The following is a 17,316-nucleotide window of genomic DNA, read 5'->3' as shown; positions in this document are numbered from 1 at the left end:
ACCAGGCCAGGCTTGGCCTTTGCAGGGAGCAGGAGGGAGGGGGTAATGGGTACATGCCCCCCACTGCACAGGCACCCCCTCCTCAGGTGCTGGTGCTTCGGGAAGGTCAGGCCGCGCCTCTGCTGAGTGCCCACGTCAACATGCCTGTGAGCGAGGGGCTGGCAGCCGCCTGACCCTACAAACCTGTGTGGAGCCAGAACCAGGGGACACACCAGCTCCGCTGGCTGGCAGGGCTCCACACAGCAGACAGTGCCCCTCTTTGCTCCTCAATGCCCCTTTCTCACCAACCCCACCGCTGTGCCTAGGGCAGCAGGTCAGCGAGCCCCCAGAGGGTTCAGCTCCTTCTCCTTCAGCTCCTGCTGCTCCTCCGCCCCCACCCCTGGTATTCTCCCGAAACCAGACCCAGGTCCAAAGGAGCAGCATGGACTGCGTAGAGGTGAGGTGAGGGGAGAGGCCCAGCCCTTCTCCTTGGCCTCTTCCCTTTGGCCCGTCACTCTGCTGCCAAGGTCTGAGACAGCCCTGTTCCCAGCTCGGCTTGTAGGCCAAGTACATGCTGTGGGCTCCCCTCATCGGCTGACCAAGGGGCCCCTCCTTCTGTTCCGAAGGCTTCCCTGAAATCTTGGACTCGGCCAGGGTCTTAGCCCTACGATGCTCCGGAAGGCTGCGGAACGGTAGAGGGCAGCCCCCACAGGGCGCTGAGGACCACACACAGCTGCCCCCAACCTGGATACTCATGCCCAGCAGAGGAAGGCTAAGCCAGGCAGAGCAGAGGTGGGGCCAGGGTACACAGGGGAGGTGTCACAGAACTGCCCATCGAGATGCCCTCTTCAGCCCTGGCCCCCAGCTCAGTCATGTGGGCAGACAGTTCATGGGGCAGCAGCCACAGTGTGAGAGAATTAGCTGGAAAGCCAAGGGCCAGCGACCCTGGGTGCCTCCAGGAGCCCCTGGCACATCTGCCTGGCCCACCTCCCTGTCCTCCTCTGTGGGGCTGGTGCTATAGGGGCCACCCTGTGGCACTTGTGAGCCAGGATCCATGCCCCCTGGAGATCTTTACTGTCCCCTACCTGACCAGGTGCAGCCCATTGCTGGTGGACAGCTCAGCTTAGGGGAGGTAACCAAGCCCTCTGGGCTTCAGTGTCCCCACATGTAAAATGAGGGCTTCTGACCAGACTGTAACCTTCTTCAACTCTGACACCCCATCAACTTGGCAGCCCCTCAGGAGAAAACGAGGAGCCGGCTCCAGAAAGGTGACACTTGACAGGAATCACTGCAGAACTTTTGCTTTTGAGCCAAGGGCCCAAGCCTCTGTGCCCAAGACACAGTGGGAGACAGGGTGACAGCCACAGCCCACCCTGCCCTTGGCATGGTGAGGGAAGTAAGGGGCCTGGCCCAAAGAAAGAACCCGTCCCCTCTTCTCTGCCTGCCCGGCCACAGTTGAAGCAGCCACTCACTAACACAGTGTCGTTGGGTTAGGATGGCGAAGGGTTTCCGGATCTAAGGGTTTCCAGATCAAGCCAGCACAGGCACAGCTGGGACAAGCAGGAGCTTAACCTGGAAATGGAAAGATGTGGCTTGGAGGGAGTGTCGCCCCCAAGGGCAGCTGTCAGTCAGAGATTTCAACTTAACCTGGAAGAACTTTCTAATGGAGCTTACCAGACAGGGAAGTACCTAGAAGGCAACCAGCTCCTTGTCCCTGGAGCTGTGCAAGCAGAGGCCAGGCTGTCACGTGGAGGGTAGTGTGCTGGGCCAGGCGACATCACCGTCCCTTCACCCCACTTAAGCTAGGAACAAGGAACTCAGAATAAGAAAGTCTGATCCAAGTCCTACTCAGAGCTATTAATAAATGAGGAGGAGGAGAAACCGCGCCTACCTGTGCCCATTGCCTAAGGTGGATTTATAAAGTGTGATACTTTTTTCCCCAGTTGCCAGTGGGTGAGTTCTGACTCATGGCGAGTTCAAGTGTAATACTCTGTAACATATAGTGTAATACTGTCGTTAGTTGTCAAGTCAGTATTGACTCACGACAACCCTGTGTGTGCAGAGTCAAACTGCTGTGTTGAGTTTTCAAGGCTGTGACCTTTCAGAAGCAGATTGCCAGGCCTGTCTTCTGAGGTACCGGTGGGTTCGAATCGCCAGCCTTTCTTCTAATAATCGAGCGCTTAACCATTTGCGCCACCCAGGGACTCCAGTAATACATGCCCCTTATTAAAAATAGATATGTGAACTGCACTGTGGACAAGTGTACACCAAACAATATAAAGAAGAAAAAGTACCCGGTTCCCACTGCACGTACTGGTTAGAGCTAAGGAAATTGTGTACATTAAGGATGAGGAAAAGGAGGTTAAAGTCACTGTCCTTTTTTTTTTAAAAAAAAATATCAAAAAGCATGTACCTACTTGTTAGGTGCCATTGAGTCGGTTCCGACTCATAGCAACCCTATGTACAACAGAACCAAACACTGTGCCATCCTCACAATCATTGTCATGTTTGACCCCATTGTTGCAGCCACTGTGTCAATCCATCTCGTTGAGGGTCATCCTCTTTTTTGCTGACCCTGTGCTTTACCAAGCATAATGTCCTCCTCCAGGGACTGATCCCTCCTGACAACATGTCCAAAGTATGTGAGACAAAGTGTCACCATCCTTGCTTCTAAGGAGCATTCTGGTTGTACCTCTTCCAAGACAGATTTGTTCTTTCCTTTGGCAGTCCATGGTCTATTTAATATTCTTCACCAACCCTGTCTCTCAAAGGCATCAGTTTTTCGGTCTTCCTTATTCATTGTCCAGCTTTCACATGCATATGAGGCAATTGAAAACACCATGGCTTGGGTCAGGTGCACCTTAGTCCTCAAGGTGACATCTTTGCTTTTGAACACTTTGAAGAGGTCTTTTGCAGCAGATTTGCCCAACGCAATGCATCATTTGATTTCCTGACCGCTGCTTCCATGGGTGTTGATTGTGGATTCAAGTAAAATGAAATCCTTGACAACCTCAATGTTTTCTCCATTTATCATGATGTTGGTTATTGGTCCAGTTGTGAGGATTTTTGTTTTCTTTATGTTGAGGTGCAATCCATACTGAAGGCTGTGGTCTTTGATCTTCATCAGTAAGTGCTTCCTCTTCACTTTTAGCAAGCAAGGTTGTGTCATCTGCGTAACGCAGGTCGTTCATGAATCTTCCTCCAGTCGTTATGCCCCATTCTTCATATAGTCCAGCTTCTTGAATTATTTGCTTAGCATACAGATTGAGTAAGTATGGTAAAAGGATACAATTCTTGATGCACACTTTGCCTGATTTTAAACCACACAGTATCCCGTTTTTCTGTTTGAACAGCTGCCTCGATCTGTGTATAGGTTCCTCATGAGCACAATTAAGTGTTCTGGAATTCCTGTTCTTTGCAATGTTATCCGTAATTTGTTATGATCCACACAGTCAAATGCCTCTGTGTCGTCACTAAAACACAGGAAAACATCCTTCTGGTATTCTCTGCTTTCAGCCAGGAGCCATCTGGCATCAGCAATAATATCCCTGGTTCCATGTCCTCTTCCGAATCCAGCTTGGGTATCTGGCAGTTCCCTGTAAATGTATTGCTGCAGCCGCTTTTGAATAATCTTCAGCAAAATTTTACTTGCATGTGATATTGATATTGTTTGATAATTTCCACATTCGGTGGGATCACCTTTCTTTGGAATAGGCATAAACATGGATCTCTTCCAGTCAGTTGGCTGCGTAGCTGTCTTCCATATTTCTTGGAGTAGACAAGTGAGGACTTCAGCCCTGCATCTGTTTGTTGAAATATCTCAGTTGGTATTCCATCAATTCTGGAGCCTCGTTTTTCACCAATGCCTTCAGTGCAGCTTGGACCTCTTCCTTCAGTACCATTGGTTCCCGATCATATCCTACCTCCTGAAATGGTTGAATGTTGACTCTGTATTTCTTCCATCTTCTTTTGATGCTTCCTGCATCGTTTAATATTTTCCCCATAGAATCCTTCAGTATTGCAACTTGAGGCTTGAATATTTTTCTTCTATTCTTTCAGCTTGAGAAATGCTGAGTGTTCTTCCCTTTTAGTTTTCTAACTCCAGGTCTTTGCACACTTCGTTGTAATACTTTGTTTTCTCTAGCCACCCTTTGAAATCTTCTGTTCAGCTCTTTTACTTCATCATTTTTTCCGTTTGCTTCAGAGTCTCTTCTGACATCCATTTTAGTCTTTTCTTTCCTGTCTTTTGCTTTCTTCATGTGTGATGTTCTTGATGTCATCCCACACCTCATCTGGTCTTCAGTCATTAGTATTCAATGAGTCAAGTCTATTCTTGAGATAGTCCCTGAATTCAGGTGAGATATACTCAAGGTTGTACTTTGGCTCTTGTGGACCTGTTTTAATTTTCTTCAACTTCAGCTTGAGTTTGCATATGAGCAATTGATGATCTGTTCTACAGTCAGCCTCTGGCCTTGCTCTGACTGATGATATTGAACTTCTCCATTGTCTCTTTCCACGGGTGTAGTTGGTTTGATTCCTGTGTATTCCATCTGGCAAGGTCCATGTGTATAATTGCTGTTTATGTTTTTGACAAAGGTATTTCCAATTAATAGGTCGTTGGCTGCAAAATTCTATCATTCGCTCTCCAGTGTAGTTTCTATCACAAAGGCCATATTTTCCAACTTTGTTCCAACTTTGTTTCCAACTTTCTCGTTTCAATCACCAATAATTATCAATGCATCCTGATTGCATGTTCAGTCAATTGCAGACTGCAGAAGTTGATAAAAATCTTCAGTTTCTTCATCTTTGGCATTAGTGGTTGGTACATAAATTTGAATAATAGTCGTATTAACTGGTCTTCCTTGTAGGCATACGGATATTATCCTATCACTGACAGCACTGTACTTCAGGATAGATCTTGAAATGCTCTTTTCCTCAATGATTATGACACCATTCCTCTTCAAATTGTCATTCCCAGCACGGACCATATGATAGTCCAATTCCAAATGGCCATTACCAGTTCATTTCAGCTCACTAATGCCTAGAATATCAAACTTTTTAAGCATTCCATTTCATTTTTGAGAACTTCCAATTCTCCTAGATTCATACTTCGTACATTCCACATTCTGATTATAATGGATGTTTCAAAGGCTGCACTCTATGGAAGCTGACTGCCACATCTTCAGCAGCTGTTAGATTTGAAACACTGACCTATTCAGCAGGTCATTTATACTAATTGCTAATTCTTCCCCCAGGAGTCCCTAGGTGGCACAAACAAGCACTTGACTGCTAACCAAGAGGGTGGTGGTTTACAGGTACCCAGAGGTGCGTCAGAGGAAAGGTCTGGTGATCCGTGCCTGAAAGATGACAGGCTCAACGGCAACAGCAACAACAAAGTCTTCTACCGGTTCCACTATCTCCCCGTGCTTCAGTGAAGCCGCCTGCTCCCGAGGCTGCTACAGAGCTGCGCTCCTAGGGCTTCCCTTTGCCTCTCCCGGGCTACATCCCCTGATTCCTGGACCCCATGTCTTTTCCGGGCTACATCCCCGGATTCCTGGACCCCATGTCTGTCTTCTCCGGGCTACATCCCCTGATTCCTGGACCCCATGTCCTCTCCCTTTATAGTTCTTTTACCCTTCATTTGGTGAAGAAGCCTATCTTCAGGTACCTTCTTTCAAAAGTCATTAGAGTTAAAAATTCTAAGACATTGCTTGTGTGAAACTTTATTCAGTTCTCACACTCATGATAGCTTGGCTGAGGTATAAAACTCAAAGTTGAAAATCATTTTCATGTAGGCAAGGACTCCTTGGTCTTCCAGCTCCTGGTAATGCTTACTGAGCAGTTCCATGCCATTCCTACTTCTTCTCTTTCTTTGAGGGTTCGACGTTTCAGGACGTGCCTTCCTGTGTACCCTACTCGTTGTGCTGGGCACTACTTAGTCGGGGGACACATACATCCATCCTTCAGTTTCAGGAAATTTTGTTTGCATCCTTTCTTTAGGGATTTTCTCCCCTTTTTTTCTCTGTTCTCTCTGGAGCGCCTGTTAAGCCCAGCATCTGATAAATTGTAATTCCAGAAAGAATTAGCATTGATTCTCTGATTTTCTTCTGTCATATTGTCTTTCTGTTCAGTTTTCTGAGATAGTTCTATCTTCCAGCTCTTCTCCTGAATTTTTTTAATTTCCAACTCCTCTCATCAATCCTTAATTGTGATATTTTTTCAAAGATGCAGTATCTTCTCACTTGTCTGAGAACATTCTCTTTTTTTCTTTCATTCCTTGCATTATCACTGTTTCCTCTGAGTTTTATCCAAGCTTAGTGCTGGGTACACGTGGAGGGACCATTCCTCAAAATTTTTAACCAGCCCTGATTAAGAGTTTGTGACTTGAATTGAATACCTGGGTGGTCCAAAAGGCCCCAAGTTGGAAATTTAGTTTAAAGCTGGGCAAGGTTTGTGTGTCATCAGGCAACTGACAGACAAAAACATTTCCTCTCTTGAGTAATTTACTTTTAACCCAATCCCAAAGAATCCCCATTGATAAGATTCTAGGAAATATGAACTCAGTGTCCAAAATCACAAATTGCAGGAAAAAAAGGTATAATGCCTGAGCAAGAACCAACAGAAACAAAAGCCTGCAGAATCAGACTCACAAGGATTTATTGCAATTACCAAACACAGAATATAAAATGTTTTCAATATATTTAAAGAAAATATGAGTAAAGAGCAAGAGATTATGTAAAATGCTGAAGCAGATTTGAAAAGAACTAGAAAAGTAAAATATTTGAAATGGATCAACTGGTAAAACTTTAAAAAAAAAAAAAGCTGGATAGGTTTAGCAACTGAAGAGAGAAGTAACTGGATGATAGAGCTGTAGGAATTACCCAGAATGACCAGGAACAGAGAGAGGTAACGGGAGCTATTAAAAAGCAAGAAGGATGGAGTAGAAAGGGCACAGGAAGTATCCCAAGATATAATGATGGAGAATTCTCTAGCACTGATCAAAGACATCAGTTCACAGAATCAGTAAACCCAATGAATCCCAACAGAGTAAGTGAGAAGAAGTCCACGACTGGGCACCTCGTCGTAAGAACAGAGCACACCAAAGATCCTAAAAGGAGAGACCGAAGTGGCTTCGTGAGGAAAAAGCTTGGAAGCAGTGGTAATTGTTGTACGACACAGCGGATATAATAAACGTCACTGACTTGTGCGTGTCAGAATGGCGGAGATGGTAAATGTTACATTTCACCACAAGAAAAATGTTTTCAAAAAGTGATCTTCAAAGGATCAACCACAACAAAAGGATGACAGATGACTTAACAGCAACAAAGGAGACCAAGAGATAGCAGTATAATATCTTCAACGTTTCGAGAGAAAGTAACTACGGGAAAACCTGTGCACGTCAGAACCTGTGTAAGACAGAAACCTGGCAGAGAAGGAAAACTCAAATATTTTCCGCTAAAACGAGCTATAGAAAAGTGGTATATTTCTGCCCTGTCAAAGGCAGAAAACTTGTGAGACCTGGGAAAACAAGGCAGTCTTGTCAAGTTCCAGCTTTCAGAGGTTTCACTGTATTAACCTAGAGTTCTACACCCAGCAAAAATAACTTTAAATAAAAATAATTAAAAAAAAAAAAAACTAGAAAAGGTGGGACAAACAGCACAAAATAAGGTGATAGAAATATATCCAAGTATAAAATTACAGTAAATATAAATGACTGAACACTTGAATTAGAATACAAAAGATGTTATTTAGATAATAAAATCCGTCTGTAGTCTTCTTAAGAGACAAAGATTGAAAATAAAACTCAGCATATTTGGAATAGAAGTTCCTCAGCTTAATGAAGGGCATAGGACATCATGCTTGGTAGAGGGTCAGCAAAAAGATGAAGACCCTCAACGAGATGGACTGACACAGTGGCTGCAACAATGGGCTCAAGCATAAAAATTGTGAGGATGGCGCAGGGCTGACCGGCCAGTGTTCCGTTCTGTGGTACATGGGGTCGCTATGAGTCGGAACCGACTCGACAGCACCTAACAATAAAAAACCCACGAATTGACTCGACAGCAACAAGTTTATAAAAACCCACAGCAAACATATTTAATGGTGAAATACTGAAATTATTCCCTTTGAGGGCAAAACAAGTCAAGTGTTTGCTACCTTTATTCCACACTATATGGCAGTCTCACCCATCTTGAAGGAGCAAGAAATGCAATTATAAGAATTAAAAGGAAGAACAAAACTGTCTTTTCATAGATGATATGATTCTAAATATGAACTGAGAGGAATCTACACGTAAATTATAAGAATAAATTTTGACAAATTTGCTGGACACATTCTACTTTCAAAAACTATGTATAATAGCATAAAAATATCAAGTACTTAAGAAAAAATGAACAAAGTCATGATCTGAGAAAAAATATGTAACTTTATTGAAAAAACATTAAATACAGAAATACACCATGTTCATGAACTGGAAAATTCAATTTCATGGAGACGTCAATTTCCCCAAACTGATGCATTGATTCAGTCTGGTTCCATTCACAATCTCAAAGGGGTTTTTATGGGTGGGACCTGATAAGCTGACTCTAAAATTTATATGGAAGACAACAGACCAAGAATAGACTTTAGCGGATGATACAAGGGTAGACAAAATGACCAGTGAAACAAATAGAAAACTAAACTGTAGTCTTTGCAGTGGATCGCTGTCCAGCAGGGAAAAGGGGACCCCATAGCTACGTGCATTAATGTGGATAAATGTCAGACACATAACGAGTGAAAAGCCAAGTCAGAGAAGAATGAACATGGTATAGATTCCATTTATATAAAATTCACAAACATACCAAACTAATACCAGCTTAGGAAATAAAACTATACAGCAACGCCAGGGAATGCCTAAGACTGTGTTTCCCCTACACGGAGGGGGGTCACGAGGGACGTCAAATGTGGTGGTGGTCCTTTTCTCACATGGGGGTGGAGGGGCAGGTTGTTGCTCTTTGTTTTACTAATATTTCCTGGCATCTCATCACTATTTAACAAAGAGCAAGAGAATAAGATGTTCTGGAAGTAGAGAAGGCAGAGGAGGGAAGAGGAACGATCTGCCGAGGGTTGTACAGCCCAAACTGCCAGGTACGCAAAGTTCCTAACATAGTTAAAAAATAAAAGTTAAAAGTTAGTAATACATCAGGCCATTTGGGTAGGAAAAAAACCCACCAAACAGCTGGAACCTCTGTGGGCATGGGCAGGGCCTGTCAGAGGAGTGGGCTTCTCTGGGGACCCTTGGGGAGCACACCGGCCATTTCCCTGGTGGATCCTCCAGCAGCCATATCACGTAACACTCATTTTTGCTTAGTTTTTGGTCCAGCTCCTTACCCCCACCCTCCCCTGTGCCCAGTGCCCCTGACACTCAGACCTTCTCAGGTTCAGTTAATTCTCCGAGTAACCTACCGCTCTCAGGTGGAGCTACCTGGCTACAAGGTGTGGGGCGGGGCTGTGCAGGGAGGGCGCACCCACTGCTCCTCCTGTAGACTTTGCATCCGTTCCCGCCCCCTTGCCTCACCTCACCTTCCCCAGTCCCGGTGGAACTGCGAGCCTCTGCAGGGCTCTGGGGGCAGTTTGACCTGCCTCTGGGAACGCTGACATTCCGCTTCTGATTATCTGCTAAGGGAGTAAACAGGTCTCTACCCACTTTCCATCTTTTAAAACTTGTCTGACTCTTTGGTCTACTGTTTTCTGCCCTCCTATTTTCCTTCTCCTTGTAAATTGATATAATTTCTTGCAGTTATTCTAGTGAGATTTTAAGAGGAAGCAGAGATAAAGCCATGTGTTCGAACCTGCCACTGGAAGTCTATCAACTATAAAGATACTGAAATACAAATATTTAACGAACGGCTCCTCAAGAGTCCACAGAGAGGAACACCGTCATTCACAGATGCTTGGATGTCCCCAGCCAGTTCCTTTGCCCTGATTTTTTTCCTACTCCCTTTCTTTCTAAAGCGCAGTTTAACTGTGTGCACAGCGTGGTAAGGCACTTTTGGAACTGATGGTACAGATGACAGGAACGCCAAGCCCAATAAGGAAGTGATCAGGACATCAAGACGTCATCTCCAGCAACTCCGCCTACGGAGTTTTTCTTCAGGGGTCTTTTGTGATGGATGGAGAGTCGCTTTGGGTTCCTCTGTACCACGGAGAGGTCCAACCTTGAGGAAGACCGGTAGCCCACGTCCTCAGCTTCTATGGGCTTAATGATATGGCCTGGCTTAGTGACAACCTTGGGGGTAGTCAGCTTGTGGAAGGCCCTCTGGGTGTTCCACATAGACCCTATAGGGGTCCGAATGGTCCTTTCAAATTGCTGATGGTGGCTGAATGGGTATGGAAGCACGTGCACCTGGTGAGCTGCGGCGTGGATGTTGCGCTCCTCACTGATAATCACATTCGGCAAATTCTCGTCTTTTCTTGGAGGACCCTCAGGGGCTTTCATTAAAAAACAGCGTCTTTTTTTGGCACGGGGCTGTAGGCCCACACCGCCCCACTCGCCCCAGCCAGGCAGCGTCAGGTCCACGTCCTTTGGCTTACTCGCCTCCACAGCTTCCCTCTTCTCTTTCAAGAAGTCTCTGATGACATCATCCCCAGCAAAAGCTTCCTTTATCATCTGCTTTTGGTCTCTCTCTTCTTCACCTTCCAACTTGTCTATCGTCGTAGGAACTGCCAAAGACTCCCTGGAAGGAGATTTTGTGGTCAGGAGGTTCTGTAAATCAATCATTTGCTCCTTCCTTTTCTTCTTCTTCGGGGCATCAGGCTGATTATTTGCGTTCTTCTCCATCTGCTGCCCTTGTAACACAGGTCTGCGAAGTTCCGTATTTTGCGAACAGCCTCCTTTGCCCAGCTCTTTTGGAGTCTGCACTCTCTCTGGCCTCTGCGGCAACAAGGGCTCCTCCTCCTCCCGGGCCGGTTCCTCTCTCTGGACTGGGAGAATGGCCCCCGCTGAGTTCGCTTTTTGCTTCCTGGGCTGACGGTCTTCCTTGCTGAGTTTCTGAGACAGCGCCCTCAATTCGGACAGCACCTCCTGGCTGCTAGGGTCTTGTGTTTCTTGACGACCTACGGGCTTGGTGTCCTGGTTGAGCTCAGGCCTTTTCCTAAGGCATCGCCTTTCCTCAGATTCTTTCAGCAACATTGCTTCTTCTGCTACTGGACCTTCTTCCCCCTCACCTTCTGAATCCTCGAAGGCCAGGTGCTCAGGAAGCTGTTCAGGGTCCTTCAGGACTTCAGCCTCTTTCACATCACTGGTGCAACTTGTGTGCATCCAGGGGTTGGGCCCATGTGTGTCCATCTGGACTTCGTTCACGACATCAGGGACAAAGAGTCCATCCTCCTCTACAGCCCCCTCCTCTTCCTCACTCTCAGAAGGTGCCTGGAGTTTCTGTGTCAGTTCTTTGTTCTTGGCCAACTGTTCGTGCATGGCCTGGCGAGCCTCTGGGTCATATTTGGCCATAATTGCCTTGGACTTGGCCCACTTCCCCTTGTTCTGGTGCTTCAGGCTCATCCGCTCCACCATCCTGGCCTTTTCGATTTTCTCCAGTTCTTCTAATGCTGTGGTAGGACTGGCCTTCTGAAGGGTCTCAAAGTCTTTTAGGGCTATCTTGGCCTTTCCTTTCTTCACAACTTTGTGATACTTTTTGCTTTTGATTTTCTTCTCTCTCCGAGCCTTGGCCTCATAGTAGGACTGCAGGGCCCGGGCTTTCTGAAGCTCTGCTTGGCGCATCTGAGCCTCTTCCAGGCTCGTGGCTTTGAGAGAGGCCTTCTCCACTGGAGTCAGTAAAGGGTCTATCACTGGCTGCTTGTTCTTGTGGAGGACGTTAAAAATTTCCTGCTCCAGGGGACTTCTTGCCTTCCAGCCACCGAGCACATGTTCGATGGGAGCAAAGTCCAGCTGCTGCTGCTTCAGGGGAAAAACCAGCTGCTCTGCGTTCCGGTTCTTTAGAACTACAGGATCCCATTTGGAAAGAGCTTGGGAGGTTGTACTGAATGCCACTTCTCTGTGGACCTGTGCAGCCTCTTCTTGGTCAAGGGGCAACTCCACAGTCTTCTTTGCTTGGACCCCCTTCAGCTGCTTTTTCACCGTGGCCAAGGAGGATGAAGTTTTAATGGGCTGAAGCAGATCTGAGAGGACCAGCTGTTCTCCTGTTCCTTCACAACCGACACTGAACTCCGACACATCCCAACTGGCCTCTGATCTCTCAGCCAGTTTCCGCCTATTCTTTCCATCAAGGGAACTGATTGCTTCCAGAAGCTTTTGATGCTTCCTCTCTCTATCACTGTCCCCTTCGTCTTCACTGGTGCTCCAGGGGCAGTCCTTTGGCAAATCTGCTAATTCTTCCTGATGGCTCAAAGTCAGAAGGCTCTCTGCTGCCCCAGTTGCACTCATCTTCACAGTCTCATTCTCACAGATGAGCCCTACTCACTTCCTTTTGCTGTGTACAGGTGAAGGAGAAAGCACAAAGACCTGGGTTCAAATCCTGACTCCTCCATTTACTACCCCATGATTTTATCCCATCAAACTCTAAAAGCTTTATGTTTTCCACCCACAAAATAACGGTCATAACTGCTGCCCAATGTGGCTAGAGAGAGGGTCAATGGCATTGCTGTTGCAGAAATGCTTCTAGCTCTAAAGACCTGAACCTAGGGAGGAATGTCTGTGTTCTCATACCTTGGCCCATGACAACACCATCTTGACCTGCAGCCCCACCCCCACCCCCCATGCCAAGGCCAGAGGAGGCAAAGCCCTGGCCCCTGAGCCCTCAGACACTCCCTAGTTTCCAGGCCTGTCAATCAGAGGGACCAGAAACAGTAGCTGAGGCAACAAAGCCAAGGGCCAGAAACCAAGCCAAGACGGTGGGAGGACAAGAACTAAGTGGGCGCTTTATTAGCCTGGTGAATGAGCAGTGAGGCTGGCCAAACAGCCCTTCCCAGGTCCTCCAGAGCACTTGGGGCCACCAACAGAGGCACAGTCACAGGGCCCCAGCCATGGATGGCTCGGGGTCCAAGTGGGGTAGGGGCATGGCTAAGGTGAAGCAAGGGGCTGGAGTTGCCAAATGGATCCCAAATTTCCAGCTTAGGCTGGCTGGGGCAGCAGCCTGGGTTATTTCCGGAGCAGCCACAGGCATTACGGGCCAGCCTACTCCCTGTCCCCCAGTACAGTTTGAGCCCTTCCTGGAGTCAGGAAGCCATGAGGCCCCTGTCAGCTGGGGTCTGGAAAGAGATGCCGTCCCCAGGCAAGGGGGAGGCGAGGAAGGGCCAGAGCCACACGAGGACCCAGCGGGGCCCCAGGGCTTCCTGCAGGTTGTGGTAGGGGCCCAGGTCATAGGAGTGCTGGCCTCGAGCCCACTCCCAGGTGGTCTGGCCACGCAGCAGCAGCAGCCCGTGGAAGAGCAGCCCAGCCCCGCACAACAGTGCCCCCGCCACACACGTGTCCGTCACGAAGGCCAGGGCGAACTGCGCCAGAGACACCCTACCTGTGGAGAGAGGAGAGAGGGTGAGGGCAGCAATCAACCAGGTCCCCAGAGCCCAGCTCCTGCCCTCCCCTAACCGCCAACATGAAGCAGGGCTCCTCCCTCACTCAGCAAGCACCTCCCTGGCCAGCTGTGCCACGCTGGGAGACGGGAGCACACTGGACCCAGGCAGACACAGCCCCCTGCCTAAGAGAGACCCTCACTTACACATCTCAAACTGGGTGCTAAAAAAAGCCAAACCAAGCCTACTGCCGTCGTCAAGTCGATTCTGACTTATAACAACCCTACAGGACAGAGTAAAACTGCCCCATATAGTTTCCAAGGCTGTAAATCTTTACAGGAGCAGACTGCCACATCTTGCTCCCGTGAAGCGCCTGGTGGGTTTGAAGCACTAACCTTTTGGTTAGCAGCTGAGTGCTTTAACCACTGTGCCACTAAACTGGGTTCTAGGCACTGTAAACACAAGGACGAGCTCAGCAAACATCTTGGCCCTCAGGGAGCTCACACACCAACACCCAGTGGATCACTTCTCAGCTACCTGATTACAGCTGTGATGTACATGACAGTGGAAAAGTGCAGCGTCTCGGATGGCCCTGGCCGCAGTCGCCACTGTGCATCTGCTGAACTAATGAACTACGAAATGCGGGAAAACATTATGCTCAGTGCAAGAAGCCAGACACAGAAGGCCACGTAGTGTATGATTCTATTTATATGAAATGTCCAGAACAGGCAAATCCAGAGAGACAGAAAGCAGATTAGGGGTTGCCTGGGACTGGGGGATGGGGAATATGAGGATGGAACGCTTAACGGGTACAGGGTTTCTTTTGCGGATGACGAAAAAATTCTGGGATTACCGAAAAGTCAGCCATTGAAAACCCTACGGAGCACAGTTCTACTCTGACAAGCACGGGGTCGCCATGAGTCAGAAGCAACTTGACAGCAACTGGTTTTCGGACGGTTGCACAACAGCGTGAATGTTCTAAAAGCCACTGAAATGCACACTTGAGAATGGTTACAATGGTGTCTGCTGTGTGAATTTTACCTCAATTTAAAAAAGGGAGAGACAGAGCCTACGGGGAAGAGAAAACACCATGATAACTTATTAAGAGGATGAGTTAAGGACACTTTATCTATTTTGGGCCATTTGCATAGACTCTGAAAGACGCATAGACTCTGAAAGATGGGTGGTTTCAGCAGGGCCCAGGGCAGAGAGCCTGGGAGCTGGGGCCCCAGGCTGCAGTGAGCAGGGGGAGGGAGTAGAAGGCGCCATGCACTGGAGTCCAGGAGGTGTGGCTGGAGGGACTGAGTCTCAGTGAGACTGGGAGTTATGAGGAAGGTAGAGGAGGGATGGCCAGGAAGCGAGTGCGGACTGAGGAAGAAACAGACCAACCCCGTGGTGGCCTCCACAGGCTTCCCCTGGGCTGCAGGGAGTACAGGCCTCGGGTTGAGATAGACAGAATGAGCAAGTGCAGGGACAACTCAGGAAAGTCTAGTAACCACAAAACAAGTTCGGGCAAAGGGAGTCAGGGAAGAGAAAGCCCAAAGCATTCTGCAGGGAGAGAACAAAATGTATAAAGACTAGCGAGGTTTTTATCTTGCGTGGTGCTCTCCAGGCCATGGCCTCTCTGTCAGCCTCCTGATCCACATCTTCCCCTCGCATTGCATTCTCCTCGCCATTTCCAATAATGGGGCCTTCCTCTGTATATAACCTTCACTGGCTCCCCACCGCCCAATCAGATAAGGGCCATCTCCTCACACCAGCATACAAGGCCCTCCACCAGTCCTAACCTACCTCCCTAGCCTTAATTCCCACAATTCCCATCAAAGTCCCTGTGCTGCTTCCTGCCCAAACTCCGAGCCTTTGTTCATGCTGTTCCCCCTATTCCCCCACCATCCCTACTGAACTCCCACCGGTCTTTCCTGCTCAGCCAACACCTCCGAGAATGTTTTCTTCTCCCAGCCAGGACTCTGTACGTGGGTTAAGGCACTGTGTTTTATCCCCACTGTACCAGTAGGGCACAAGTTTGCCCTCTCCCTGCATGAAGGACACTGGGGTTGGGGCCCCAGGACACTGCCAGGAGAACCAGTAAGAAATCCCATCTCGCACCACAGTGAGCTTCCCCCCCTCCCCAGGCTAATGCCAGGGTGTCTGCCTCTCTGCAGCACCGCCCAGGCTCCTCACCTGTGAGCAGCATAAGCCAGGGCAGGAGGAGGAGTGTGGCTGCGTGGAGGGGGGCGTGGGCTCGCAGCAGGGCTGAAAGTGCAGGGCCCAGCAGCACCGAGACGTGGAGCAGGACGCCGGCGGCGTGAAGCAGCAGGCACAGGAAGGGCCGGTAGTTGCGGAAGCCCACGCAGCGGCCCAGCAGGCGGCAGTGGTGGTCCCGGCGCAGGACGCAGACACGGCAGGCAGAGCAGTGCCCGCTGCGTGGCGGCACCTGGCTCTGGCACTGGTAGCAGTAGCTGCAGAGAAGGCAGCACAGGGTCAGAGTTCTCAGCAGCTCTGGATGCCCCATGTCATGCCCCAGGGCAGCCCCTGAGCCCATCCCAGGGGACCAGGAGCAGCCACTGAGCCCCAGGTTCTGCCTAAGTGCAGACTGAACAAAAACATTTCCCAGGCCCCTCCCAGCTCTAGCTCTGCAGACCAGAGGTCTCCAGCTCTAGCGTCCCTGGTTCTAAGGCCTTCCTCTGGCCTCTCAAATCCAGGAGCAAACGTCTCACCGCCTCCACTGTCACCACCTTGGTGCAAGCCACCATGAGCTGTCCCCTCCTAGTCTCACCACCGTGGCCCAACTGATCCTTTTAAAACCTAAGTCGTGTCCCTCTGCTCAAATCCCTCCAATGACTCTCCGTTTCAGTCCTAGTAAAAAGCAAAGCCTTTTTCTTTATTGTCCTACAAGGTCCTACATGCTCTGACCCCACCCGTTATGTCTGGCACCTCTCTCCCCCTCCCTGACTCCACTCCAGCCACACTGATCTTGATGTCCCCAGAACATGAGAGGCACACAACTGCCTCGGAGCCTTTGCAATGTACGAACCCCCTGTCTGGAACACTCTTCCCCCCAGATTCCCATATGGCTAACTCCCCACCTCCTTCATGTTTTTGCTCAAAAGCCACCTTCTCAATGAGGCCAACCTTGACCACCCTATTGAAAACTGCAAGAAGCACCTCCTTTATCCTTCTCTACTTTTTGTTTCCAAAACACTATCATCTAACATTCTAAATAATTTACTTATTTATTATGCCTATAGTGTATTACTTCTCCCCTCCATGTTTTTTTTTTTTTTCCATGTAATCAGCTCCAGATGGAGAATCTGTTTTACTGCATTCTCAGGGCCTAGAAGAGCGCCCGGCACATAGTAGGTGCTCAATAAATATTTATGAGTGAATGAATGCTACTCCTTCTGGCTCTACCTAGAATCCCAGGTTCTAAAGTTCTCTGGCCCTAACATCCCGGACCCTAACGTAACCTGGTTCTAACAACGCATGTCCGCGGGCCCCTCCCCCTATCCAAGGCGCCCGCTCCCCCGCCGGACCCCGCGCCCCACTCACGCCCAGCCCTGGCCCAGCCCGCGGCCGGCCAGCATCACGCCCCGGATGCTGGGATCGGAGCGTAGGAAGAGCCCCACGTTGCCCAGCAGGTTGAGCAGCTGGAAGGCGGCCAGCGCGAGCTGCAAAGCCCTAGCCAGCGGTCCCAGCGGGGGCGGGCCGGGGCCCAGCACCAGCACGTAGGCCAGCTCTAGGCCCACGGCCGCGGCCCACAGCGCCGTGATCACAAGAGGGAGCCGCGCTGGCGCCCCCTCTGCGCTCCCCACCGCCCACGGCTGCCCCATG

At 49.0% G+C, this 17,316-nt stretch overlaps 3 protein-coding genes across 6 annotated transcripts in view; 1 reads left to right on the top strand and 2 right to left on the bottom strand.

The window, feature by feature from the left end:
- BBS1 (Bardet-Biedl syndrome 1) overlaps positions 1 to 9,030 on the top strand; it is a 24,606-nt gene extending 15,576 nt beyond the window's left edge. For 3 of the 4 annotated variants that reach the window (XM_064287743.1, XM_064287742.1, XM_023559560.2), the window contains one exon: positions 87 to 9,030. In XM_064287743.1, coding sequence (XP_064143813.1) covers positions 87 to 173 — 87 coding nt within the window. In that variant the 3' untranslated portion in view covers positions 174 to 9,030. The remainder of the gene's footprint in view (positions 1 to 86) is intronic. The other variant, XM_064287744.1, reaches the window with a different exon arrangement.
- LOC111747557 (U3 small nucleolar RNA-associated protein 14 homolog A-like) lies at positions 9,000 to 15,780 on the bottom strand. Its single transcript, XM_010599018.3, has 2 exons — positions 15,667 to 15,780; positions 9,000 to 12,446 (listed from the first exon to the last, which is right to left on the bottom strand). Exon 2 carries the CDS (start codon positions 12,398 to 12,400, stop codon positions 10,061 to 10,063), a length of 2,340 nt encoding a protein of 779 aa, XP_010597320.1. The 5' UTR covers positions 12,401 to 12,446; positions 15,667 to 15,780; the 3' UTR covers positions 9,000 to 10,060.
- Positions 13,192 to 17,316, bottom strand: ZDHHC24 (zinc finger DHHC-type containing 24). The gene is made up of 3 exons (XM_003419409.4): positions 17,035 to 17,316; positions 15,667 to 15,944; positions 13,192 to 13,487 (listed from the first exon to the last, which is right to left on the bottom strand). The coding sequence occupies exons 1-3, from the start codon at positions 17,313 to 17,315 to the stop codon at positions 13,192 to 13,194; spliced, it is 855 nt and encodes a 284-aa protein (XP_003419457.1). The 5' UTR covers position 17,316.

Source organism: Loxodonta africana, chromosome 7, assembly GCF_030014295.1.
Source record: "Loxodonta africana isolate mLoxAfr1 chromosome 7, mLoxAfr1.hap2, whole genome shotgun sequence".
Taxonomy (NCBI): Eukaryota; Metazoa; Chordata; class Mammalia; order Proboscidea; family Elephantidae; genus Loxodonta; species Loxodonta africana.
Note: the sequence above shows the minus strand (reverse complement) of the source record. Positions and strands in the feature narration are given on the sequence as shown.

Excerpts from the sequence above, each read along its gene's own strand:
- ZDHHC24 (XM_003419409.4), bottom strand. The coding sequence starts at position 17,315 with ATGGGGCAGCCGTGGGCGGTGGGGAGCGCAGAGGGGGCGCCAGCGCGG. Across the intron at positions 15,945-17,034 it reads GGGCTGGGCCAGGGCTGGGC|CTACTGCTACCAGTGCCAGA; the intron begins GTGAGTGGGGCG and ends CCTTCTCTGCAG. Across the intron at positions 13,488-15,666 it reads CTGGCTTATGCTGCTCACAG|GTAGGGTGTCTCTGGCGCAG; the intron begins GTGAGGAGCCTG and ends CTCTCTCCACAG.
- LOC111747557 (XM_010599018.3), bottom strand. The coding sequence starts at position 12,400 with ATGAGTGCAACTGGGGCAGCAGAGAGCCTTCTGACTTTGAGCCATCAG.